At 51.8% G+C, this 27,074-nt stretch overlaps 8 protein-coding genes across 8 annotated transcripts; 7 read left to right on the forward strand and 1 right to left on the reverse strand.

The window, feature by feature from the left end:
- Positions 1 to 1,916: 1,916 nt before the first annotated feature.
- COCMIDRAFT_93652 (uncharacterized protein) lies at positions 1,917 to 2,594 on the forward strand (the record flags this gene model as incomplete). The annotated part of the gene is made up of 1 exon (XM_007689171.1): positions 1,917 to 2,594. The coding sequence occupies one exon, from the start codon at positions 1,917 to 1,919 to the stop codon at positions 2,592 to 2,594; it is 678 nt and encodes a 225-aa protein (XP_007687361.1).
- Positions 2,595 to 3,061: 467 nt separating this feature from the next.
- Positions 3,062 to 6,974, forward strand: COCMIDRAFT_25787 (uncharacterized protein; the record flags this gene model as incomplete). Its single annotated transcript, XM_007689145.1, has 4 exons — positions 3,062 to 3,265; positions 3,315 to 3,402; positions 3,455 to 6,250; positions 6,301 to 6,974. The coding sequence occupies 4 exons, from the start codon at positions 3,062 to 3,064 to the stop codon at positions 6,972 to 6,974; spliced, it is 3,762 nt and encodes a 1,253-aa protein (XP_007687335.1).
- A 3,067-nt stretch (positions 6,975 to 10,041) lies between these two features.
- On the forward strand, positions 10,042 to 11,685 carry COCMIDRAFT_4751 (uncharacterized protein; the record flags this gene model as incomplete). The annotated part of the gene is made up of 2 exons (XM_007689135.1): positions 10,042 to 11,070; positions 11,122 to 11,685. The coding sequence occupies 2 exons, from the start codon at positions 10,042 to 10,044 to the stop codon at positions 11,683 to 11,685; spliced, it is 1,593 nt and encodes a 530-aa protein (XP_007687325.1).
- A 1,930-nt stretch (positions 11,686 to 13,615) lies between these two features.
- On the forward strand, positions 13,616 to 16,578 carry COCMIDRAFT_93702 (glycoside hydrolase family 18 protein; the record flags this gene model as incomplete). The annotated part of the gene is made up of 4 exons (XM_007689172.1): positions 13,616 to 13,796; positions 13,916 to 15,071; positions 15,228 to 15,715; positions 15,767 to 16,578. The coding sequence occupies 4 exons, from the start codon at positions 13,616 to 13,618 to the stop codon at positions 16,576 to 16,578; spliced, it is 2,637 nt and encodes an 878-aa protein (XP_007687362.1).
- A 686-nt stretch (positions 16,579 to 17,264) lies between these two features.
- On the forward strand, positions 17,265 to 20,630 carry COCMIDRAFT_93707 (uncharacterized protein; the record flags this gene model as incomplete). The annotated part of the gene is made up of 3 exons (XM_007689173.1): positions 17,265 to 17,425; positions 17,475 to 20,101; positions 20,152 to 20,630. The coding sequence occupies 3 exons, from the start codon at positions 17,265 to 17,267 to the stop codon at positions 20,628 to 20,630; spliced, it is 3,267 nt and encodes a 1,088-aa protein (XP_007687363.1).
- A 252-nt stretch (positions 20,631 to 20,882) lies between these two features.
- COCMIDRAFT_93637 (uncharacterized protein) lies at positions 20,883 to 21,202 on the reverse strand (the record flags this gene model as incomplete). Its single annotated transcript, XM_007689174.1, has 2 exons — positions 20,883 to 21,062; positions 21,122 to 21,202. Coding segments are annotated over 2 exons (261 nt in total), but the record flags the coding sequence as incomplete, so codon positions are not given.
- Positions 21,203 to 21,534: 332 nt separating this feature from the next.
- COCMIDRAFT_93711 (uncharacterized protein) lies at positions 21,535 to 23,903 on the forward strand (the record flags this gene model as incomplete). Its single annotated transcript, XM_007689175.1, has 2 exons — positions 21,535 to 23,481; positions 23,781 to 23,903. 2 exons carry the CDS (start codon positions 21,535 to 21,537, stop codon positions 23,901 to 23,903), a joined length of 2,070 nt encoding a protein of 689 aa, XP_007687365.1.
- Positions 23,904 to 24,900: 997 nt separating this feature from the next.
- On the forward strand, positions 24,901 to 26,812 carry COCMIDRAFT_36218 (uncharacterized protein; the record flags this gene model as incomplete). The annotated part of the gene is made up of 5 exons (XM_007689159.1): positions 24,901 to 25,035; positions 25,237 to 25,331; positions 25,391 to 25,771; positions 25,840 to 25,962; positions 26,020 to 26,812. The coding sequence occupies 5 exons, from the start codon at positions 24,901 to 24,903 to the stop codon at positions 26,810 to 26,812; spliced, it is 1,527 nt and encodes a 508-aa protein (XP_007687349.1).
- Between the last annotated feature and the right edge of the window lie 262 nt (positions 26,813 to 27,074).

The raw sequence follows: 27,074 nt of genomic DNA on the forward strand, positions 1-27,074 counted from the left end.
TGACATACGTGGGAAAGCTAGGACAGCACGGGCGAGGACTACAAGAGTCAGGAGTTCAGACGGTAGAAACATCAACATGGTGGCGCGCTACGTATCTGTGTACGACAGCTTGCGGTGGGTGCTGGCCAAGTATGGAGAAGCAAAGGACGAAGCCTCTCGCACTCTGAACTGCCCCAACCCCTTTCCCTCGGCCATGGTCTGAAAACGTTGAAGTTTGTCAATCATGCCGCAGACAATGCCTCATCCTAGCTAGCCTGAGAGCGAGGAATGGCGCGCGATCACATGCCAAGGGCCATGGGACATTGGCACGCCAGCGCGCATGTCCTCCACCATCCATCCCCACACCGCGAAATGCATATTCTGACAACATCTTGCACTCTAAGTTCCTCAACTTGTCCCGTGGTGTAGTAGACAACATGCCATCCTCACATCCTCAGAAATCCAACGAAATACTCGACTAGACAGTTGAGATCTTGCATGACACGGAAGATTGCTGAGCTGGACGCCTGAAAATCCAATTTACCAGGGGGCGATATCGTATCGCGAGAGATACATCGTGCATGGCCCCTCACGCAAGAATCAACGCATGCACAGGTCTTTCTAGAAAGGCTCCAGGGACTTTAGTGTTTCTGTCAGGGCCACCGTTGGAGCCTAAAAGATACGAAGTCACGAAGCATAAGCAAGAGAACGGAGAGCTGGGTCAAGCCGTAGGCACGGACGCGATGCCAACCATGCGAACGCCCTAGCGCTGCATTTTCTTGAACACAACATGACTAGGTCAAAGCGCTCTCGTTAGGGCTGAAAACACAAACCACGATAGCCTGGAACCGCCATTGGATGCCTGGGTGTGGCGATGGAAAGCCGCCCCAAGGTATCAACAGCGTCCCTCCAGGCAACCAGTGCGACCTAAGAATTCAGGTGACCAATATCATCAAACTTGAGTCAGACCACAGATGTTTGTCACAGGCCTCTTTGAAGACCTTGAGAATATCTGGCACACTTGGCAGTTTGCATTGCGAAATGGCGCACCAAAGAACACCAGAGCATAGCCTCTCTGGAGTCTCGCCTGATGCCACACTCCAGCTCATACCTCCCTTCTCTGGCACAGGAGGGTCATAGTGTCTGGTCAGCATGAACGAACAATTGTCAGCCAAAAGCACCCCCCGACTTGAATGGAGATCTAGCAGATTCCATGATGATTGAAACATTACAAGCTATGATGAGCCAGGTGCCTGAAGGCAAGGATATTCAGTAAAATTTACGGGCACATTGGAGCAAGAATGTGCAGTTTTGCAGGCACCTACTTGAATACCGGCAGGTTCCGTCATGTTCACTTAGTTTGCTCATCGCGACCAGCCTGCGACCATCGAGTTTCCGGCCCCCACACTTGCAAAAGGCCATAGCCCCATTGCCGCGACCGCAACTTTGTTTGCACCAACCCCTCACATGTTCACCGCGGAAGGGTTTCATAAGTGTGCAAATAGCCAAGAGGCAACTGTTAAGCCTCAGTAGTTTGGCGGTGAGATCATTATCGGTACGCCATAGTTCATGCAAAAGGACGCCCAAGAGGAGGCGCAGCCAACCATAGTGGCCATCACCTGCGTCAGCCACGATGGTGAGCCACAAAAAAGAGGCGGTGCTAGTTCATTGTTCACGGGTTGTGTGGGTCCATGCTGGCCAGGTATGATGTCGTTCACTGTGTAGGCAGTTGAGACATGCGGTCGGATGGTATATAGAGGATGTGACTACACGACGGTGTCCTTCACCCTCTTCTTACTGGCACAGCTATAAGTATCCTCCACGCAGCTATAGTTGCAGACACAGACTTTCTCAGAACAAGTTCCATACCACCACCTCTTCGAGTCAATTACCATCTGATCTCAGAAGTCCTAAGGCAGGCTTACAAGGCAACCACAATGTCTTACTTGCACTTCTCTCACACTCATGCGCGCGAGCGCACTCCTGAACAGGAGCCTTACAACTCACGCCCTCTGGTGCGCCGCAATACCCACAAACGCGACCACAGCATCACGCTCTCGGACCTCGACGACGGCCATGATGATTACCCATACCCCGCCAACCACAAGTCCAACAAGATCTCCAGCGCCCTGACGGTCCGCGATCGACCTTCTCAGCTGGAACGCTATAACATCTGGTCAAACGACACACGCAATAACGAAGACGAAGAGAGGCTATACAGCTACGACAGACACCGCACATACCGGTACTCTGACCGTCACCATCACAGCGATGATGAAGACGCAGAAGACCGTGCGCTTCGACTCAGGATCAGTGCTACCTTGGATCGACCCAGCACATCCTACCACCATTCTCGCGGCTCTCACCTCTGGTCTAGCGAGGCGCTTCACCGCAGTGACAGATGGATTGATGAGGCCTGGGAGACCCGTGAGCGGTCTCTGTCTCGGGAGCGCACTAGGGTCCGGCGAAACAGCTTCTGGGGAGGCTTTGAAGAGAAGGAGAGGGAGACCCAAGATGAACGATGGAGCAGGTACCACCGAGTTAGCGATACGAAGACGGAGGAGATTCGGCCGCTGAGTGGATGGCGCCGCCGCCGGATTGTTGGAGGGAACTAGGGTTGGTGATGTGGATCAGGATGTTTTCTACTGGGAGTCTAAAGGAGTCTTTGGGTTAAGTGTTCTTGACTTTTGGCCAGTTTTGACTTTCGATCGGTTTTGGCTTTCGGCTGTTTTTGACTTTCGGCTGTTTCCATAGACACCGGATTTCCTTAGGACGCTCGTTTCCAACAGCAAGAGTGGGGATACACAATGGTTTTTGTACTGTGTTTGAGATTATTTCCTACATTGTATAGATAGTTTTTATTTGTGCTTAGATACCCAGAACAATATAAGTTAGTATAAGAGAATTCAGGTTTTACTTGGTGACGATGGTTTGAAGATGCGGGGATTAATGATAAGATCAGACGAGGGGGCGCGCACGGGCCTGACGACGTATTGTTTGGTTTGGCGCTTGTCGTGTTTACATGCATCGACACTCCGGTCCCGAACCACGACAACCACACTCCAAATTTCACAACCACACCATGGCGCAATCAGACGCCCGAGATAATATTGCCGACGGCCTCACCGCCAATGGTTCATTCAAAGCTCCCGCACAATCACCAAAGAAATCAGGGCTATCGCCCAAAAAGACTGCGCGGAAGACGCGTAGCAAGAGTATTGGTCCTGGTGGCTTGGAAGAGTTGGAAGCACCCCCCCTGAAAGAGGCCATGGGAAATAGGAGAAAGGTATTTCGAGTGTATGCGACCAGGAATGTACAAGTTGCTGACTGTTTAGTCTGCCTTTATCCCCGCAGTCAAGTCAATCCTTGCCTCTAATGGCGAGGATGAGAAGAAGCGGCGCGAAGCCCGTCGCAAGTCTTTGGGTAAGATTGGTAGTCTCAAAACTGTAGGAGTTACAATATTGATTATTCTTAGCAAGGAGACGCGTCTCGTTTGCCCCAGAAGCCACTTTACATACGTGGGATGTAGTCGAGTACATGCGCGATGCGACCACTTCCTCCGCCTCGTCAGAGGCCACCCGAAGAGCCTCGAACGTCTCCCAGGCATTCACACCCGCATCGCCTGCCCCTCCTTCAGACCCCGCCGAGCCACCCTCCACGCCACCAGAGCAGGCCGAGGAGCCTGAACCTGAGCCTGGTTCTTCGCCTGCAAACCAGCGATCGCAACACCAGAAGAAGAATCGTAGAAGTTCTGGAATACCGCCAATGAATTTCAACAACCCAGATGACGTCTACTCTTCAAGCCCTCTGAGTGGGGATAACGCGTCACCTGGCGGCGATAACAACGGCAGCAGTGATTCTGAGAGCGACGACGATTTGACAGAGAACCTGGGCGCTTCCCCGGACACAGAGGACTCTTCGCAGAGCAGCGCTCGCTTGGACGCTGCACTCCGTGAGGCTGCGAACCAGGCAACTACTCAAAGACTGGATTTGGACGACGAAGACGAAGACGAAGACGAGAACGGAGATATGACCATGGACATTGCACAAGACGAAATCACTTCCGCTTTCAAACCATGGGCAAAGAAGAGCTTTGTCACCGAATACGACAAGGAAAACGCTAGCCCTGCCTTCTCACCAGCACGTACGGTGGCAGAGGATGACGACATGAGCATGGATATCACACGAGCAGTGGGTCGCATCATTCCCCAGGATCAACAACAGCAGCAGCAGCAGCAAGAGCAGGAGCAGCAACCCGACACCGCAAGCTCAGACATGGATGAAGACATGACCATGGACCTGACTATGCCACTGGGAAGCATTCGGGCCATGGCAGCCAACGCGCCCGCAAACAGGAGGAAGAGTCTTAAGAGGAGAATATCCATGCTTGAAGCATCACAAGGAAGCCCCGCGAAGCGCCCTACGGACCGACGAGCCAGCCTGCGACAACGTCTACAATCTCAAGAGAACGTATCCGAGGATGCTACTATGGACCTTACAATGGCAATCGGGGGTATCGTAAAAGGACCAGTGCCTGCATCTACTAGTGGTGCTAGCGCTGAGACTCCAGTTGAAGATGCAACCATGGACTTTACACTTGCTATGAGTAGTATCAAGAAGAATCAATCTCCTGCACAGATGGAGGAAGACGTGCAGGATGAGGAGGTCGAGGACGAGGACCTCTCCATGGAGTTCACCAAGATTGTTGGACCTGGTATTAAGCGATCCATCCTAGCATCAGCAACCCCGGAGAAGTCTGCCGATGCCACACCCACTCCAGCTAGCAAGACACCGACTCCGCAAAAATTGTCAGCCAAAAAATCACCAGGACGCAGAAGGAGCTCAATTCTCAGATCTGAGGCTGAGGCAGAGGCAGCTCCTGAGGTATTGAAAGATATTACTCCCAGCACCTCCGGAGATGTGGTTTACCCAACTCTGGATCCAGGAACTCCTGAAATTGTTAGGCAGAAGGATATCGAAGAGATCGAGCCTTCTCCATTCGTGCGCCGTACTCCTTTGAGCGCTTCGAAGGAGAAAGGATCTGTAGCAACGCCTACCAGCCAAAAGAAAACAGATACACCCAAAGCGATTCCTGACGATCCGCTTGCTGCCCCTATCCTGAACCGACGTCGTTCTTCATTGTCTGCCGTACAGTTCAGTCCTCTAGGTGCACCACGCGAGGAGCCTGTTTTGAAGAGCACTTCACTACTGAGCAACAGCATCAAGCTGTTATCTACGCCACGAAAGCAGTCACTGATGTCACCGGTGAAGCGAGGCATGACACCAAAGAAGGCCCAGACTCCCCAAAAGCAGCCAACACCCAAGCAGAAGACCCCAACACCCAAGAAGGCTACCCCACGGAAAAGTATAAGTCCTAAGAAACGTGTCGTCTTCGGTGAGCAAGAACAGGAGGAGGCTCAAGTAGAGGAAAGTGTTGCAGAAGACTTCTCCGAGGTTGAGCGCATCTCGCTTCAGGACTTCCTGGACATGACCAAAATCCGCTTCATGGACCTTAGTACGACTAAGAGGCGGCATACTGCTGCTCCCTCTGCTTTTCATGACGTCGAGGTAGAGGAGAAGGAAGAGTCATTGGATCGCTTCGTGGTTGCTGGTGCGTGTACATTGCCAGAGTACGAACTGTATCAACACGCATGCCACGAGATGAAGAAGTACATCTCGGATGGTCGCCACTTTGTCCGCACCATGGAGGCTAATGTCCTGGAGGAGAACCCGCTACTCTTTAGTGAATATCTCACTGCTCCTCCGGACCAGCGTGCTGTCATGGACAACCAATTCAAGAATCTCAAGACCAATGCCCGCCTCGAAGCACGTGGAGAGTGGTATACTTGGAGAAGCACTCTTCTGCAAGATCTGAAGACCGGCCTCCTTCATACTATGGATGGCTTCAAACGCGATGAGTCTGCACTGATCAACCAGGAGCAGCTCCTTGATGTTGTGCTACCGCCTTTAGTAGAGAAGAAGGAGCTTCTGTCCACTGAGTGCAAGCGGTTACAGCAGCGCCACGATGAGTTGAACAGTTGCGATCGGGAAGAACTTGAGCAGACAAGAGAGAAACTCACTGCCACAGATGCTGAGCTGGAAGAGAAAAAGCGATTGTTGGCACAGCTTCAGAAGGAGCTCGCTGATAAAGAAGCGCGTATCGAGGCAGCCAAGAGTCGCAAGGTTGAATGCATCGAGGAGATCAAGGCTGCTGAACGCATGCGAGAAGAGTGCCGTGGCTGGTCAACGAGTGAAGTCAGCAATCTCAAAGGTACGCCCAGTCCATTAATCAATGATGACATCCGGCTAACAGCAACACAGCTCAAGTCGCTGCTATGGAACAAGCTCACGGCTGGAGTATTACCTCTGCTTCATCCACAAGCATCACCATGACTCACTTGAACGACCTGGAACTGTATTTCGTGCCATCTGCCTTTGCTACAGGCTCCAACACACCAAACGGCTCCATCTCACTCGCATACATTGGAGACTCAGCAACACCACATCCCCGTCCCCTGACTACTAGCAAGCGCTTCTTCCTTCAGTTGATCCGCGCTCACCTTCACGCCATCCCGCAATCACAGACACGCATTTCGTCTCTGCTCCATCTTGTCAAGAACAGCTGGGCTACTGCGCTTGCAGTTGCCGAGGGTGTTCGCTGGTTAGAGCACAGCTACATCACAGAAGAATGCATCCTGTCAGATGAACGCATGGCCATCGCTGCCAACATGCTTCTTCCCACTCTCCAAACCAAAGTCAAGGCTACGTTTGAACTCGGCGTCAATCTCGGCAAGGAAGGTGTAGAAACTGAAGTTAGCATGGCAGCAGAAGTCGTCTATGGTGAGAAGTATGGTGAGGAGAAGATGGGTGCTTTCCTAAAGGACTTTTGCGGTAATGAAATCAACGAGAAAGAAGGCATGGCGGTTTGGGCGGATGCTATGTTGGATCTTGCAGCTAGGCTTAAGAAGACTGGGAGGAAGGGCGAGAGAAAGTAACTTTTGCGTCTTCTGAGTAACATGGCTTTGAGGGAATCATTTATGACTTAGCTTTCATGAGGAACGATGCGGCGTTTTTGGCTCGGGGACTTTTTGGGAACTAAAGATACCAATTGCATATATTTGATTCTTTTCCTTCAAAACTGGCGTTTTTCTTTTCTTTTGCGAAGACTTTTGAGATTATGATATTTTGCAGTACCGACTTTTACTGGATGTGCATACGATCCACTATCGGTCTCTTGCCTGTCAATCGGATGTATCGGTATTTGATGGAGTTTGTGGGGGTATGGGGGGTGTTGAGGAAGAGTTGCGTCGAGATTGACGAAAAATTTCAGAGATTTGATTGCTACGATCACGTTTGTAGCTGGTTGTCCGTGATGGGGTTTTTAGCGGAGTCGATGAGTGAGGTTGTCAAGGGGGGGCAGGGTCGATATGGAGGCGGTGACGATGTCTCGTGTATTTGGTATGAAAGGAGAGAATTTCGTTCCGTCGGGGGGGTTTGCGACTGGGATTTTTAGGAAGCGATGGGTTTTTTAATTCTTCTAAGCCTTCTTTTTGGGGCTTGGTTGGTGCAGTATTTACTTTACTTGACGGCTGAGGGTTTTGCAGAAGGTAAAGACGTTGTATCCTGCGGCCGGTGAAGCAGAGGGTTGCCTGGAACACTATGATAATCAGAGCGGATCATATGTATGGGGACACTGTTATAGATTGCTCCCGCCTATTGGCTTTCGAAAAAGGCGGAAAAGGGGTGGTTGGTCGAGTATACGACTCCTTGGGCTAAGCACGTGAGTGATGCACAATATGTAAGTCCTCGTCTTTGCCCAATCTTCTGCAGTCTTGCTTCCTCGTTGCCTGAAAGGTTATTAATCTTTCACTGCAATCAACTGAATTCATGCTATAGTGAAGCTTTGTCGACCCGATTCAGCTAATAGATCGTCTGACCTACCAAGGCTAGGCGCGGGCCAAGGCTTCGTTTGTTCAGAAAGGAGATGCCAATGCACATAAAGTCACGAGTGAAAGTACACCAAGGGCTCCTGAAACAAAAAACAACAACAACAACAATCAGTTCTCGGTAACGCCGCGATAGTTCGAGTAAGGTAAGATCGGTGTGTTAGAAGAGGGACGTGCATTTTGGTTGAGTGTTGCCGCACGGGAGCCTGGCTGAGGCGTAAGTGTGCTGATGAAATGTCGATGCGATTGGTTACGATGCATTGTCCTCTTGAGTGGAAGTAAGTAAGATCGCAAGCCAGACCTTGTGTGAAATGGGTGGCCTAATCAATCAACATCTTATCTCTTGGCAAATATGTGCGTAGTCAGATACCTTGGCTTGGACTTGAACAGTTTGCGATAGCGTCTTGAGTCTCTTACTATTCAGGCAGCCTAGGAAATCGGCTTTCGAATTAGTTCATTATTTGTCCTGTCGATATAAATGTATTGCTTGGTCATCGATTCGTCCCTGTAAACTATTCTAGGGTCATGACATCAAGTCTGGAGCCTCGGCCCCTAGCCATAAGGTGTGGAGAAATCTGACAACACTATAATCAACTCTACGGGATGTATGTGACCGCTAGGGCATTGGTGTCTACCGAAAACCCGTCGCATATCTCCACTGCCGCTTCACGTGTTCGTCGGGGATCCGAGAACATCACGGGTTTAACGGACATAGTGCTAAGTACCAATGTCAGCACCCCCGATAACGCCTTAAAAGATATCGATTACGACAAGTGTATTATCTATGAAGCACCATGATTCATTATGACTCCAATAAGTATAATACTGACGCTCGATAATGGGATGGACGAGAACCGGAGGACGAGAATGAGAGGATGTTTCGACAGCAAGATACGTAAACTTTACCTTGCTGACATTTCACTTTCTGCTTAACAACAGGGCCACGCTGTACATGTTACGTCCTCGCTTATCCTGCATATCACCTCAGCCGCCATGTTTTAGAAGCGATCGCCGACACATTAGCGGCCATTTGTCAGCGAAATGTGGCTTGCAGTTGCCCATGAAAACAACCGTTGACTTACAAATGTCGGAGGCTTTTTCTTGCGAGGATTCGGACCAAAGTCGATTAGATGTCTGCAATTGGATCATGTGAGGTACATGCGCTGTGTGTTTTTGGAAAGATGTTTAGTGAGTTTCTGCGACGATGTCGAGGTTGATAGAGCAAAGACAGCAAAGCCTTGTAGTAACTTGGGTTTGCGTTTTCCACAACCCCTTTTTCTTTTTGTGCAATCAGCGAGCGCCAGCAATTAAGGGCGTTATCTGACTGCTTTTGTGGGCACACTAAACGCGGCCAGCCTCGCTTGCAGAACGGTCAGAATTGTAGGTGTAGGTAGCACATTGGGCTCACATGCTTTTCGAGACACTGATACACTCTTCGTGCACACCCACTCTTCGCTGCATATCCTCAATTCGTCCGGCACTCCGCTCACTGTAATATGTGTGGTTGCTTTTCCCATGTCGCTTTATGTCCGCTTACTCCGTTGCCTCCGCTGGCTCCACTGTGACTCTTGGTTTCGAGCACTATCAAAAAAGTATCCGACGAATCAACCAACGGCAGACGACAAGGCTAAGAGATAGACAACTACATTTGCCTAAGATCAGCCCTTTGCCAAGGGCTCAAGTACCGGAATGTGAGATGCGCCCCATCGGAGGTTGTCGCCTAACTGGGTGTTGTGGGAGAAATCCAGGACACACATGAAATCTACTTCGTTTTTGCTACGCTTGACCGGTCCGGAAATTTCTGTGCATCTCTGGTTCCTAGCCGTGTTTTCGTGTCACGCAAGAGTCTGACACCCTCGCGTGGCTGGCCCTGCAGACAATGAAGTAAAGATAGAAACTCGAATAAGGTATAAAGGCTCAAGGGAGGAACTTGGTTTGATACCACAGCACTTTCCGAATTCCTATCCAACAGACGCGCCTTCCCTACGGGATACGCGTCACCCCTTTTGAGAGGTAGAACTACAACGTTCCACTCAGCCTTATCAGCCTTCACCAAGGATCTTTCTGTTGGTGTTCAACACGTCCTGCATACTCGTGGCACCATACCACTGCAGCCATGTCGTCCTACTTGTTCAAGCACTCTAGTGTGGGAACATTATTGCACTATGCCAAACACCGCAAGTTCGACTACACCCGCAAACCCGCCAAACCAATATCCCCATCCTCGTCAACAGACGACCTCCCCTTTCCAAAGGAAGAAGTACCCACGGGGGGCCCCATCGGCGCAGAGCTCAAGCAGCATCAAACTACACTCGTAGACTGGAGCGGCCCAGACGACCCTAGCAACCCTCAGAACTGGCCTCGGAGCCACAAAATCCTAGTGACTGTCATACTCTGCGTCTACACTTTCGCCGTCTATGTCGGATCTTCGATATACACTTCCTCGCAGCAAGATGTGATGGAAATATTTGACGTCAGTCATGTCGCAGCCTCACTAGGTATTGCACTGTACGTGCTCGGCTACGGTATTGGGTGTCTGCTATTTTCCCCACTGTCCGAGGTTCCAGCTATCGGCAGGAACCCCCCATATGCCATCTCAGGATTCTTGTTTGTTATCCTGTGTATACCCACTTCGCTAGTGGACAACTTCGCCGGGTTGATGGTCCTGCGATTCCTCCTGGGCTTCATGGCATCGCCCTGCCTCGCTACTGCGGGTGCATCACTCGCGGATGTCTGGACAATGGCTGAGTTCCCATTTGCCGTCGCCCTCTGGGCTATGGTCGCCACATTGGGTCCCGCCCTGGGCCCAACACTGTCTTCTTACGCCGTCAAGGACTTGGGATGGCGCTTCTCGAGCTGGGAGTTGCTCATCATCTCAGGACCAGTATATCTCGCGTTGCTTCTCATTCTGCCAGAGAGCTCTGGACCCACTATTCTCTACTACAAGGCTAAGCGTATGCGCGAGGAGACCGGCAACCAGGAGCTTATGTCTGACTCAGAACGTAAGCAGAAGAACATGAAAGTCAGCAGTTTGCTATTTGACGCTCTTGTCAAGCCCTGGGAGATCAACGTTCTGGACCCGGCCATCTTGTTCACGACGGTATACATGGGTTTGTGTTATGGCATCTACTACTCATTCTTTGAGGTAAGCACTTCATCAATCTGGTCACTAAGCGCGCTCACTAACACATGCCAGTCTCTTCCTTTGGTCTACGTCCCCATGTATAACTTCAACGCCGAGACAACTGGCCTTATCTTCCTTTCAATTCTTCCAGGCTGTGGACTCGCATTCACAATCCATGTCTTGTACCTCAAGTACCGAGTCTTCCCCCGTTTGATGAGCGGTACATTTGGCGAGCTTGAAAACCATCTGTGGCCCGGTTTGATTGCCAGCCCTATCATCGCAATTGGACTGTTCATGTTTGCATGGGCGTCTCGACCATCTGTTCATTGGATTGTACCTACGATCGGTCTCGGTCTGACTGTCTTCGGAATCTACTTCATCGCTCAGAGTGTCTTGCTCTACATCCCGAACATCTATCCGCGTTACGCAGCCAGTATCTTCAGCGCGAATAGTCTGAGCCGAAGTGCATTTGCATTTGCAGCCATTCTCTTTGCGCGCCCAATGTTCGAGGGCATCGGAATTGATGGAGGCGTAAGTTTGTTGGCAGGGTGCATGGTAATCTGCTCTGTTGGGATCTTCCTCTTGTTTAAGTTTGGTAAGAAGCTGCGAGAGCGCAGTCGATTCGCCGTCGCATAGGCTTAGCAACACTATGATTTATGAATTCTTTTACGAGAAGGGGAAACTATGAGGAGGAAATTGATACCAAAGGATGCTAGACGGATTTAATACATAGATGTAATAGTGGAATCTCCCTTCAAGAAACGTCATTTCATAATCGAGCAAGTTGAGTCCCAGTTGCAGAACATGGATGAGGATGTGAACTAACTCTTATCACAGCCATGGTGGTGACTTATCCCGGGAATATCTACCTACACCTATGGTAAGCTTTGTACGATCGAAGCTTATCGCTCGTGATCGGCCCGTATAGGATCGACGAACAGCGCCAGGGGATGCCGAACTGTGGGTTCAAGCGCACGGGCACGTGGCTCGCATCATGTCGAGGTACTGCCGGTATCCAGAACGCTTTCGAGTCAGGCAACGATCAGCAATTGTGTCTACACGACTTGGGTAGATCATCCTAGTTACGCGCCTGACACAACGAGGCATTCTGCAAAGGCCATGGCTACTCAGGCCTCCAACATTCCGCCCCCCATTTCAGGGACACTTGGCATGCAGATGAGTCGTGCTGTCCAGCACAGTCGATGGCTTGAAATAGATGTCGCAGGGTCCGCAGCATCACCTGGTGGGTGCGATCGATTGTTCACGGCTTTGTACTAATCGTAGTTATCAACACGGTAAGTAGATTGATTGTTCTTTTATGAGTTCTCCGCAAGAACTCGTGATGTATAGTCAGGCCCGCTGCACTAACCCTATGCTGCCGGTGAAGGAGAACGCAATCAAAAGCGCCAGTCGTCTGATATCCACTCGATGAAACCAACAACAACTCGCGACTAGACGAGCCTCGGCCAGGCGCATGTGTTCCGGCCGTTGGGTGTGAAGAAAGCCAAGGCGGCAATGAAAGAATCTGTTCCCAAGGGCTGTACGGCAGTGTCAGGGCCAGACCTGCCTTTCCGCATGAGGAATGGTTTGGCGCCGGGAGCCCCTGACTTGTGGTCGCTTGTGCTGTAGCCGACGCCTCCTAGATCACATCCAACATCAAATCACTCGGACTCCTTCCTACATTCGGATAAATCCACCCACTCCGAATATGCCGCCATGAGGCGTAGCCATTAGGCAGCCACCGTAGCCCCATTCTTTTTTCCTCCGCGACACACATCCATCAGGCTTCTGCAGCGTGCCTGGCCAACTCTCCAATTCGGCATGAAGATGAGGGTACAGTACTCGTCGTGATATCGTCAAGAAACCCCACCATTCAATACGAGACCACGCCTTTTCAGTGCCTGGATTAAGTATGAACGCCACTTCCGGAACTCTGGACCGACCATCCTGTCGTGGCGTCTTCTCTCTCTTCCCTTTGTTGGTACTCAAAGGGCCATACCTTTAGCCGAGATTGAAGTTTCCCATGGCCGGAAGCGGCCTGTCCACCGGTCATCAGTCTAAACTAAGACATCATATGTCAGGGCTCCTAGAAGCAACCCATTTTCAAATTTAGCGCTCGCCTGGATGCACAGCTTCTTGGACGCCGTACCTGACTTCAGACTCGAAGCAGTTAGGTCCAAGGCCTCCCCACCAATCGAAGCCCAAATAGACAGCCATCTTTCTGTTCCTGCAGCTCCATGAGATTTGCCGTCCCATCCTGCAAAATGGCATGGTTGCCTGCTGCTAAGCGGCGCTGTTCAGTGACTAGTCACTCATGCAGGTACCACGCCATGAGGCCTTGAGGCCAATAGTAGATATAGTGTAATCTCCCATTCCTACTTTTCTCATCGTGAGTCGCTCTGCTTTCCAGTTCGCCCTCAAGTCGCTCTCTTTCGAGTCTCGATCCTAATTGCAGCATTTTTGCTTGCGTCCCTTCTTTGAGTTCGCTCATCACAATCTTTACTGGCCTCTGGCCGTCCTATCATTTCCATCACGTATCGTTGTTCATACTGTTAATACTGTAATCATGGTCACTTCCATCTTCTCACGCGTTGCTTTTGCAACTGGGCTTCTTGCCTCTACTGCTTCGGCCGCTTACGATGCCTCCTCCAAGTCAAATGTCGCTGTTTACTGGGGACAGGGAAGCAACCAGATGACGTTGCTCGAAGTCTGCTTGGATCCTAACGTAGACATTGTTAACATTGGCTGTAAGTAGTCACTGATGGGATGGACATAGTGGATCCTCAGTTGAGCTGAGGACATGTCAATCTCTGATCGAACTGGTCTACCTACCAATAGAACACTGCTAATACAACCATCTTACTAGTCGTCAACAAGTTCCCCAAGCAGCGAGGTGAATATCCTGGAACAAACCACGCCAATGCTTGCGGTGACGCAACTTACACCGACCCGACTACCAACAAGCCTAGCCAGCTACTCAGCTCATGCCCTGGCGTTGGTGAAGCCATCAATGCTTGCAAGAGGAGGGGCAAGAAGGTCATGCTCTCGCTCGGTGGTGGCTGGCCAACAGACTACTACCTCCCAACACCAGATGTTGCCAACTGGTTTGCCGAATTTTTGCTCGGAGCTTACGGACCCCCTACTGCCGAGTGGAAAGCTGCCGGCAAGCCCCGTCCCTTCGGCGATGCCTATGTCGATGGTTTCGATCTCGACCTCGAAGCCGCAGAGTGGGATGTACCGTCCAAAGACATGCTCTATCTCAACTACGATGTCTTCGGCAAGTACATCAAGGCACACTCCAACATGCTTCTCTCCGGTGCTCCTCAGTGCGTTGTCCCCGATGCTAGGATCTTCCTTGCTCTCAAGGAGGTTCCCTTCGACTTCCTCTTCACCCAGTTCTACAACACCTGGACCTGCTCTGCTGCCAAGGCCGTACAAGACATGAAGAACAAGGCAGAGAGCACCTTCACCTTCAACACTTGGATTTCTTGGCTCAAGGCAAACTCCAAGAACCCGAACATCAAACTCTACCTTGGATTGGCTGCCGGTGAAGATGGCCTTCCTACACACAAGGACCACTACCTCGCCCCAGAGGATGCCAATCTACTTGTTCAATCGCTCCAGGGCAACAGCATGTTTGGTGGTGTTATGCTTTGGGAGGCCACCGTCTCTAAGAACAACCCGACCTACGACCAGTCTTACGGTACCTGGATGAAGTATGCTGTTGAGGGTACTTTCAATGACAAGTTCCACCCTGTTGTATCGTCTAGCTCTGTGGTCTCTTCGACAATCACACCTTCCAGCACTCCCGCATCCAGCGTTCCTGCGTCAAGCACCCCAGCTTCAAGCACCCCAGCCTCAAGCACCCCAGCCTCAAGCACCCCCGCTTCCAGCATCCCGGTTTCCAGCGTTCCTGCGTCGAGTACCCCAGCTTCAAGCACTCCCGCATCCAGCACTCCCGCTTCTAGCACACCTGCTTCTAGCATTCCTGCTTCTAGCATTCCTGCTTCTAGCATTCCTGCGTCCAGCGTCCCCGCGTCCAGCACTCCGGTTTCTAGCATCTCGGCTTCCACCTATCCCACCTCCAGTGTTCCCGCTTCTAGCACTCCGGGCTCTACTATCTCGGCTTCCAGCATCCCAGTGCCCAGCACTCCTATCTCTAGCGTGTCGACTTCTAGCATTCCTGCACCTAGCACCCCCGCATCCAGCAGCGTTACCATTATCAGCTCCAGCTCTATTGAGATTCCCAGCAGCACCCCTGTTGAGCCTTCTTCTATTGCTACCATCTCGCCCTCTGCTTCCAGCAGCAGCGCCTCCGTTGGACCATCATCTGTTCCCACCGTCTCAACACCCGAAAGCATCAGCAGCTCTGCCGTTGTTCCTTCAGGTAGCGAGACCTCAACTTCCTGCAGCACTTCAAGCAGCGTCTATCCCACTGATGTGAACTCCAGCTATGGCGTCTATCCTACTGAGTCAGCAGTGTACCCAACTGAGACATACTCTGTCAGTAAGGATGCTGAGTACCCTGCTGAGAGCTCAACCGGCTACGGAGAGTACCCAGCTGCGTCCAGCACTGGTTACGACAGCACGCCTTCCGTTACCAAGAAGCCCGAGCAGCCCGAGTATCCAACTGTTCCCACTGGCTCTACCACCAGCGTCGTTACCAGTAAGTTCAAGATGTCATTTAACCTAAAGGAAACATACTAACGTCTCAAAGCCACCTATGTCGATGTCTGCCCCACCGGCCTTACCACCGTCACCACGACATACGTTGCGACTGTTTGCACCAAGTGCGCGAAGCCCACCGGCACCGCCGATGTTCCTGAGGGATGGACCACGAGTGTATACACTGCCAGCACATTGACTGTGACCATCACCAAGCCCATTGCCACCGTTACTGCTGTGCCTGAGTACCCATCCTCTGCTCCTTCGGTCGTATACCCTGCGGAGTACCCTGCTGCGCCAATTTCTTCTGGCAAGCCTGTATACCCAGCCGTGCCCGAGGCTTCCAAGGCTGCGTACCCTACCGTTCCGGAAGTCTCTAAGGCTGCTGAGTACCCTGCCGTTCCGGAAGTCTCCAAAGTTGCTGAGTATCCTGTGGCTCCTGCATCTTCTGCGGCTCCTGCATCTTCTGCGGCTCCTGAGTACCCAGCTCACTCTGTGCCTGTTGTGCCTTCCGCCGCTCAGCCCGCCTCTTCGCCTGCTGCTGAGTACCCCTCGTATCCTGTTGGCACAGGCTATCCCAAGAAGCCCGTGGAGCATGAGGCTTTCAGCAGCATCCACGTGACTCTCAGCAAGGTTGCCGTTCCCACTTACATTCCTGCTCCTTACCCATCGGCTGGTGTTCCTTACATCCCCGCCGGCCCTGCTAAGAACGCTACCAGCCAGTATGTTCCCCTGCCCACTGGTACCGGCAAGCCCGTCACACCTCTCCCATCTATGCCACCACAGTTTGAGGGCGCTGCTAGCCGCGCCAGTGTCGGCTTCATGGTGTTTTTTGGTGCTGTCGGTGCTGTTCTTGTCATGTAAATTCTTTGGATAAAAGAGTTATTCATCCTTGGAGGTGAAGTGTGTTGTAGTTGCTTTGATTCCCATGTAAATAAATGCTCATATCCACGTTTTACCGAATAAAAGTCAATGTTCCGTGATTCTTTGCAATGCCCATGATGCTCAGTCACTATCATGTCGTGATGTCTCGTGTCATAATGGTCCTTATCGTAAACGTGTTAGTTCCAAGGTGGGGAACAACAAGAAGCGTGCCAGATGTGGTAAGATATGATCATCACCGCATCTCAGGTTGGCATCTGTGCCCTGGGTTCTGAACAAGGGTTGCGGTTTTACTGCGCAAATCTGTACGTGTATCGGCGGTGATTGGTCGTGGCAGAGCAACGGCAGGCCGCGGGGGAGAGCTTGGAGCACAAACGTGGTGGAGACAGCCTAGTCACCTTTCGTCATTCGTTCGCGACCTCCAGCGACGACTTGCACGCGCCGCCCGCAACCACGCCCCAAACTTTACTGCCAGGGCGCCGAGATGCTCACACAGAAGCCGTCGAATTTACGAATTGTTCCGCCTGACTGATATTTCCGATTCGCTTTACCTTCGTCTAGGTGTTTCTAGAAGCCTCGCCTAGTCTTCCCTCTGTCTCTCCGCTACTTTCTGGGGTTGCCTTTCACACTGTGCCTCCTGCTACTGGCAAGCCTCAACACCGCCCGATATGAAGTACACAATCTACGACCGGCTGCTTAAGCGAGAGGTTGGTCAAGAGCGCAGCAAATACTCAGACATCCGATCAATATACGGCGACCGGAAATGGGTCGATAATCTCGATATCGTAAACGAGCTTGAAGGCCACAACGGATGCGTCAACGCCCTCAGGTGAGAAACAACTTCACGGATATTCAATGGAGGTATCTGATATCGCTAGCTGGTCGAAATCTGGCCGTCTCCTCGCTACCGGCTCCGACGACCATCGCATCAACATTCATGCATATCACCCCGAATCGTCGACCGACCAGTTCAACCTCACCACATCTATTGAGACAGGCCATCGCTCCAACATCTTCTCCGTAAAGTTTATGCCTTACTCGGGCGACCGCACCATCGTTAGCGCAACAGATGACGTGAGGATATTTGACATTGAGCATTCAGGTCACTCGGCCTTCCGAACTGCTTCTAGAGCAGGTGGTGCGCGAAACTTGGGCACAGCACGGAGCAGAGTGACACTTACCGAGGCCGATACAAATGCCAAGGCATTTCGCTGCCACACCGACACTGTAAAGAGGATTGTCACAGAGGACAACCCATTCTATTTCATGACCTGCTCCAACGATGGAGATGTACGGCAATGGGATATAAGGCAGCCAGCCAGGGCGTATCCACCAGCAAGAGACAGCATGCTTCCGGCGTGGGCAAGAGACGATGACGCATCTGATGATATTCCGCCGCCACTCATCTCGTACAGTCGATATGGACTGGATCTTAACACGGTCTCTTGTTCCCCTAGCCAACCTCACTATATTGCACTTGGTGGGGCACACCTTCATTGCTTCTTGCATGATCGACGTATGCTTGGCCGGGACATCAACCGTGAGCGCGGTTCCAGACTTTCCACTCCAGCAAGTTGGAATGAAAACGATGAGGAGCTCCTAGGAAAAGCGACACAGTGTGTCAAGAAGTTCGCGCCTAATGGGAAGCAACGCATGGGCAGAAGCGACAGCGGTCACATCACCTCATGTAAGATAAGTGACGCTCAGCCAAACGAGCTCATCGTAAGCTGGTCTCAAGACCACATCTATAGCTTCGACATTTTGAGAAGTCCGGATGCAAGAGAGAATGTAACACCAATAAAAGCATCAGGTAGTACGTCCAATCGTCGAGTCAAGGACACCGCCAAAAAACGCAAGCGGCCAAAGTCAAGTGCATCGTCTCAAGAGGCTGCTGAACGGGCAGGATCCAGGCCACGAAATGATAGTACGGAAGATGATCTTGCACTACGCGTCACCTATGGCAATGGACAAAGTGAAGACATTCGTATCCAAACGCCTGCTGAGAGTCGCCTAACTCAGGAGCAACTGAACGAGTTGCGATCCACGGACCATTACCGGATTGCGAGTACAACTATCAAGATAGCAAAGCGCATATTCGACCTTGGTGAACACGGAGAGACCGGGCTACAATTGGCCTTCACCTCCATCCTGGGCTTGGCAAACTCAATAATAGCAGATATGGATGACATAGATCGGACATGGACTTATCCAATCAACCCAGATCCCGTCGATGTGGCGGTACAAAACAAGCTCCGCGACAGCAGGGCAGCTTCGCGCCGGTTTGTGCAAGCAGCTGGAACGTTGGCACGAGTGTTGGGCGGACAGCTGTTGACCGGGTCAAGCTCAGACGCCTTGATTGCACAATACTTTGCATCGATCCAGCCGGCACCACGGGAGAGGGAGTTGCCTCGGCACCAACATTTCGGATATGACTTTTTGAAAGCCATACTGTTGTGGCTTGATAGTGGTCCAGGCGCAGTAGTAGAGGGATTCTCTGGACGGAGTAGCAGTGCTCGACTGCCTCTTCCACATGGAGAAGACATGGACGCCATACAAGAGCAACTGATTCCCTACCTGATGAACCTTGCGGGTGATGACAACATTGTCAATCCCGATGCCTCCAAATTTGAGACGGATGCCACTCGAATTCTGTTCTCTTCTGAGATTGAAGCAGTTGATGCCTTTGGCCAGGCGCTGCAAATACCTTTTGCAGATCTGACTGGAACAGATGGATCTGCGACGGAAGCGGATTTTACAGATGAACCTACCCAAACGCGAAGTGCAGCCAAAAGAAGATGGGCATATCAGGTTGGAAGGGGAGTGCTGCTCAACGCTTCGAAGGACATCAACTTTGCTTTCGTGGATCGCGCCTATGGCGGTCGTGGCATCTCGGACAAACAAATCAGAGCCGAGGAGAGAGCGCTGAGAGCACGACAGGCGGATATTGATCCTGTGATCGACGAGGGTCCTGTCCGTGAAGCAGAGTTAATCAGGACATCAAACCAAGAAACAGAAAACGGGGACGGTTCCCCAAGCTCGGTTACCCCAACAGGATCGAGATCCACCGTGGTTCAGAATCCCGGGGAAAATGAGGAAGACGAAGAACAAAATGACGACGACGAAGACGAGGATGACGAAGATGACGAAAACGATTGGTATGGGGACTCTGAAGATGGATTAGACGAGGATTCCGAGGATTCCGAGGACGAGGATGAAGAGGGACTACGGCGGACAAGAAGTGGACATATGCTATGGCGTACCGACTTTGGTCGCAGTCGCTACAAACGGTGGAAGGTTGAACGCGACGTGCCTTGCGCACCTCACACCCGTGTTTATATGGGACATTGTAATGTCAAAACGGTAAAAGACGTCAACTACTTTGGTCTTCAAGATGAGTATGTTGTCAGCGGGAGCGATTCAGGTCACGTTTTCATTTGGGATCGAAAGACAGCACAACTTCTGAACATCCTGGAAGGGGATGGAGAGGTTGTGAATGTTATTCAGGGTACGTTTGTCAATCTACACACAACCAAATGCCCAGCTAACAGGACCTAGGCCATCCCTATGAACCGCTCATGGCTGTATCGGGCATTGACCACACAGTGAAGATATTCTCACCAGATGCTCACCTCCAACACAACGCTCGAAAAGGCGTAGGGGTGCATTCGGCAGACCCCTCTTCCTTCTCCAGCATCCGTTGGGGTCGCCGTGGCCGTAATGTCACCACCGAACCCACAGCCGAAACCGAGACTGAGCCTGCAACTGCAGCACTCAGTGATAGCGATGACGACGTTGAACCTGGGGGACTTGCTAGTCGGCGCAGGATGCACCTGAGTTATCAAATCACAAGCCAGAATGACATGGATCGCAAGGGTGAAAGAGACGACTATTTCATTAGCCAGGCGGTATTTGCGCAACTGGCTAGACACCTGGCTAGAGGTCAGGTCGGGGGTGTTGGGAATGGTGGCGGCGAGGAAGGAGAAGAAGGCAATGAGGCAATTGTCATCACTGAGGACAATTGCAGTATCATGTGAACGGAACAATAGTGATAAAGCCAAAAAGAAGGAGAACGCTTGCAGTTCGGCGCATAGGCTGTGTGACATTTTCACAATAACCCGCACCATGATTAGGCCGCTTTGGAAAGGCAACGACTAAAAGCCAATATTATACTATCATCTCTCAATTCCAGTAACGAGTCCGCAGTGTTACGCTGAGACCCCTTTTACGGGCGATGGGTTTCACCCCACTCCTCCAAAGCCAAGTCCATATCCAGGGCTGGCGTTTGTTTACGATGCCTTCTTTTGCTGGGCCTTGAGTGCCTTCTTGCGATTGCTCTTGATCATTACGACCGAGACGAAACTGCCAACGACGGTGGTACCGAGAATAAGGAGGATGACGGGGATGCGGATAGCCCAGACGCGAGGAAGGAAGAGAGAGTGAAGGATGTGGTCGTCATCAACAAAGGGCTGTAAATGTTTCTTAGTACATGTGTTGCGGCAAGAAAATCTTCAAGTGATAGTCATACCATGAACAGTGTCCAGACGGTGTAGTAGACGAAGACGGCAGTCGCTGCGACGAGCATGCTGAGACCCACGAGGCGATCGGCCTATTTGCAGTTAGTCTACATTGTTCTTGACCGTAGACACTCAATCCCATACCATTGCGAAGTTTTGTTGGAGTAAGGAACGAGTGAAATTAATTAGAAGTGAGACTGGGTTGCAACCATCATGCTGTCCCTTTCCTCCCTCTCTCCCGGGAAGACGCGCCAAGCCCAGACCCCTGTCGGCGAAACCGCGGTCCGTCCGCCGCAACTGCATTGCTGGGCCAGCTTCCAGGCTAAACTTTTGCGAGGCGCGTCACTTTACACGCCTCCACTTTGACTTCTCCCATCTTCACCTTCCCTCCTCCCACTCCCCGCGACCCTCTTACTAAGCGGTCATGGAGGTCGCATCTGCCGTCCGACTGCCTTCGCCTTCGCCAGAGCCCGAGGTCGATGCGCAAGATGTTCCGCGCAAACGCGAGCGCTCGCCGTACGATGGACCGAGTGCTGGGCCATCCAAGAGAAGTCGGAGAGATGAGGAGGATGACCATCGCAACGGAGAAGCTAGCCATCGCCCAGCGCCGAAGCCTACCACCGACGACCTACCCGAGGACGACTCGCGATTGAAGCTCTTCCAGAATGCCTTCAGCGCGAACCGGAAGCTGCCGATTGACGACTCCAAGACACGTGCTGGAGGCGCGTACATCCCACCCGCTCGCCTGCGCGAGATGCAAAAGTCGATTACGGACAAGAAGAGTGCAGAGTTCCAGCGCATGGCTTGGGAGGCGCTCAAGAAGTCGATCCAGGGTCTAATCAACAAGACGAATACCGCCAATATCAAGATGATTGTGCCTGAGCTGTTTTCCGAGAACCTGGTGCGTGGACGAGGCCTGTTCTGCAGAGCCATCATGAAGGCGCAGGCTGCCAGTTTGCCTTTTACTCCGATTTACGCAACTATGGTGGCCATTGTGAACACCAAACTACCTCAGGTCGGCGATTTGCTAGTTCGCCGTTTGATCGTACAGTTCAGGAAGGGATTCAGGAGGAATGACAAGGCCGTTGCGCTGTCGAGTACCATGTTCCTTTCCCACCTCGTCAATACCCAGGTCGTCCATGAAATCCTCATTGCGGAAATCCTCCTGCTCCTGCTCAACAAGCCTTCTGACGATTCTGTTGAAATTGCTGTCGGCATCATGAAAGAGGTCGGCGCTTTCCTCGACGAGATGAAACCTGCCATCGCCAATGCCATTTTTGACCAGATGCGCAACATCCTCCACGAAGCCGACATCGATAAGCGCACACAATACATGATCGAGGTGCTTTTTGAAGTTCGGCGCACAAAGTACAAGGACAACCCAGTTGTGAGGGAAGAGTTGGACCTTATTGAGGAGGAGGACCAAATTACTCACAACCATACGCTTGAGGGTGACTTGAAGGTTGAGGATGGCTTGAACATTTTCAAGTTTGATCCTGATTACGAAGCCCATGAGGAGGAGTATGCAAAGATCAAGGCAGAAATTCTGGGTGAAGAAGAGGGCAGTGACGATGATGGATACACGGATGCGTCGTCCGAGGATGAGGAAGATGAGGAGATCAAGGCTATGGACGTCAAGGATCAGACTAACGCGGATCTTGTCAACTTGCGCCGAACAATCTACCTAACCATCAAGAGCAGTGGTGGATTCGAAGAGTGTGTACACAAGCTGATGCGAATCAACTTGCCACAGGGTCTGGAGAATGAGCTCACTACCATGATTGTAGAGTGCGCTAGCCAGGAGAGGACGTACGAGAAGTTCTACGGTATGATCGGAGAGCGGTTCTGCAAGCTGAATCGGATGTGGACAGACCTGTTCGAGGAAGCGTTTGCGCACTACTACGAGACCATTCACCGTTTTGAGACGAACCGCCTGCGCATCATCGCCCAGTTCTTCGCCCATTTGCTAGCATCCGACGGTATCGGCTGGCACGTCTTCCAAGTAGTGAAGATGACGGAAGAGGACACGACTTCTAGTTCTCGTATCTTTGTCAAGATTCTTTTCGAGGAGCTTCTTGCCTCTCTTGGCCAGAAGGCAGTGGTTGAGCGCTTCAAGGACCCCATGCTTCAGGACAGCCTCACTGGCATCTTCCCCACAGATGCGGACGACCAGAGCAAGACACGCTTCTCCATCAACTTCTTCACTGCTATTGGTATGGGTGTGCTTACTGAGGGTATGCGTGACTGGCTTAAGAACAGTGCGCCCAAGCCAAAGCCACTTCCCGAGCCAGAGAGTGATTCAGAGGACGATCGCAGTGTTTCATCGCGGTCAAGCTACACCTCGAGTAGCTACTCTCGATCACGAAGCCCTGTTCGCAGGAGGCGAGATTCGAGATCTAGCTCCCGAGGTAGGTCTTATACACGCAGCCCAACGCCCGACCGCAAGCGTGGCGGTCGTGGCCGGAGCGGTAGCTACGATTCTGCATCCCGCTCACGGTCTCGCTCCCCAACGACCCGTAAGCTTAAGAGCAAGCGCTCTTACTCATCCTCTCTTTCCCGTTCCCGCTCCCGCTCTCGTTCGGCGCCACCCCGCCGTCGCGGCCGCAGCCCTTCATACTCCGTATCCCGTTCTCCACCACCAAAATCCAAATCTACAAGGCGTGACCGTAGCCCTTCAGGCTCGCCGTCTCGCTCCCCACCCCCGCGCCGTCGAAGATATTCCTCGTCTCCTTCGCGATCGCCATCTCCACCACCAAGACGCAGACGCGATTCAAGCAGCCCACCGCCATCTAAGGGCAAGGGTAAAGCGAGGGATGATAGTGCGAGCCCACCGCCCCGACGTAGGAGGGATTCTAGCACCCCGCCTCCCAGACACAGGCGCGCGTCAACTAGCCCGCCGCCGTCGAAGGGCAAGGGCAGAGCGAGGGATGACAGCGCTAGTCCACCGCCGAGGCGCAGGAGGGATTCTAGTACTCCACCACCGAGAAGGAGGAGAGACTCGTAGTGCGACTCATTGATGCAGAGGACGAAAATAGTTTGATATGGAGGGTATGTGCTGAATTGGAATGATGGGTATGGCGACATAGTATTTGTATATTATCACAGCATTTGCGGCGAAATTGAGCGACAAAATAGTTCTTGCGAAATAACAAGTTTCTTCTGAATGAATATCAAAAAGTCATACAGCCCGCACTGCATTCTTTGTATACCACCCTTGTCCAAAGTTGCTGGTAGTTTCAATACAACAATGTCATTATCCAACGTCGTCATACTCATCGTATAAGAAACATGCCTAGTGACCTCACACCACCCTTCCACATACACACCTCTCAGCACTGCACCCTAAATCCAACCAAACAAGTCTCACTCAGTCTCACCCCTCACCCACCACATTCAGAAATCACTGCAATTGCGCAAACCAAACGGGAGGGAAAGCACCACTCACATCACCATTTCGTTTGCGTCACTCCCAAAAAGCGTAACCCGCACCTTCCCCTTCACTCGAACCCGCCCAAACAAACACTCACACTCACTTGCTCCAATCAGCAAACGGCGATATTTACCGCTGTCGAAATCCAGCAGTCACCTTGGGTAGTTTGCTTTCTTTCTCCCTCGAGGTCGACATACGCACAGCCCTTTGACTCTACACTCTACTTTACCTCTACTTTACTTTACTACTACTACCTTTGAGCGTACCCACCGCCTGCAACGGAGTCGAGTACGCTACACAGCTACAAGCGCAACCTACGCAACCTACGATTACACCAGGGCAACCTTACGGAAGCGAGTTATGGCGGAACTCAAAGCGAACCTTGTCCCGTACAACTTGCATGACGCTTTCGGGCGTGACTGCAGGGGAGACGACATTCTTGTGCTTGACGTTGGGCGTGATGAGAAGGGTAAGCCGACTGAGTCTCTGAAGTGGGTGTGGAGGGTTTTCAACGAGTTTGTTGGTGGTGAGGACGGATTGCATACGTCGGTTGAGAAGTTTTATGTTATTGGGAGTGGATTACTGCTCTGGATGAGAAGACGGGGGATGGAGAACAGGAGGTGAGTGTTTTTGTTGCCATTGTTTCTTGTTGAGGGGGGACTTGTGGGAGTAAGAGTGGTGCTGATGGTGATGCAGTTTCGTGGGAAGAGCAAGGCTGAGCGAGAGTGGGAGCAGGCAATGGGAATCATTGCGGTGTTTATTGGCTATATGCCTCGTTTGAAGGAGTTGACGTAAGTTCTCGCTCTCTCCCTCCTCATCCTCTGAAGAGGCGTTTGTTGACACGACGCAGCTGGATCGCGGACATCCCTTTCATAGGCCCAATGTGGGAGACGATCCCCAAATCCCTCACGAAGCTCGTTCTCGATCTTGGCCAGCCCATTCATATCGAACGGGACGGCGACATCGAGTACAAGTCGTACATCACGCAGACGGATATGCGGCCTCTTGTCCAGCGGACCGAACTTAAGGAGCTCCGGCTGTTCCGTATGCACGACTCGATGCAGTCTGTTATTTGGGAGACTATATTTAGGAATGCGTCCGAGAGCGGCGTGCGCGTTGCTGACTTGCAGATGGCTGCGGAGCCGCTTGTTCGTGCGACGCATTGGCATAAGGCTGAGGATGTGAGGGGCTTGACGGTTCCGAAGCAGGACTCTAATGAGAAGGAGTACAAGTAAGTTGGGATTCTCTAGCCCCTGAGTAAGATGATGTTGTCTGACCAAAGGCTTTCGGAATGTTTAGGGGCATAGAAGGAAAGGGTGTGTTGCACCACTCGTTCGGCACGGGTGAATATCTCGATGCTTTCTGCATGCGCAAGGCACGTATCGCTGCGGGTTTGGAGGAAGCTAAGCCACTTCCCCTTTGGTAAGTGGAGTTGATCTCGAAGAAAAGGTGTAAGCCATCACTGACATGGTTGACTAGGTGCCTCAAGCTTGACGGCTTCGTTGTTGATTACCTTCCTTTCGAGCATGAGCTTTCTCGCATTGCCCTGCTGACCTGCGGTAAAAACTGCATTGATGGTGGCCTACGGGCCCCCAAAACCCCGCTTAGTCCTCACAATAGATGGAGCAAGATTGTCAACAATGCCACTTCGCACTGTCTTATTCAGTGGCCCAACTGGACTGGAGTCTTTGACGATCAAGGCGATCAACGCGACAACTATGGCGAGATTGTCTCTCAGGAAACTGGCCTCTCGACCCTGGCCAATGGACAGCTGTCGCCTTCTCCGATGCCCTTGACAAAGACGGCACTCCAGAAGAAGGACTTGGGAGATGCCATTGACTGTATTACCAAGAAAGAGGAAGGTCCGCCTGCCGCTGCGAAATGTCTTTCACTGTTAGCCGACGATGCACCGTCGAGCATGGCTTCGGACGTGTCAGTCTGTGGCTCTGATGTCCCTACGCCAGGTGCCGGCTCGGTGTCTCCAAACTCTCCTAAGATGCCTACGGTCGACGGCTCAGCCACGTACAGTAATGCTGCTTCGATGGGTGCAAGCCTGACTTTGGTTGAGAGCGCCAACACGGTGCAGTCAGGCATCTCGACTGACAGCAGCTTCGACAATGTGAGCCCTGTGGATGTTCATGCAGCCAACGGCTTCGACAGCACGGCGCCTAAAGAGAAGACCATGGCCAAGACTGGCGGCTTCAAACACAAGGTAAGACGATCTTTGGACTGGCTTTCTGGCTCGCGTTCTGATTCTGGCGAAACCGTTTGATTCTGGCGTGGAATTGCTCGATTTTTTTTATTTGTTTTGCGGGCGTTTGAACTTCATCTTTATCACGGGGCTGACGCTAGGGAGTGAGGGACATGTGGAGGGTTTGCTGGAAACAGCATGGCATGCCCTTTGATTGTCTCTTTCCTCTACTTTTTTTTCCAGGAGCAACTACTGATGGATGGACTGGACTGGGGCCATGGGGGGATAATGGAGGATTCACGACACTACAACGCACATGCAGAGCTTTTTACAGTGCTCGAAT

This window comes from Bipolaris oryzae (genome assembly GCF_000523455.1).
Source record: "Bipolaris oryzae ATCC 44560 unplaced genomic scaffold scaffold_53, whole genome shotgun sequence".
NCBI lineage: Eukaryota > Fungi > Ascomycota > Dothideomycetes > Pleosporales > Pleosporaceae > Bipolaris > Bipolaris oryzae.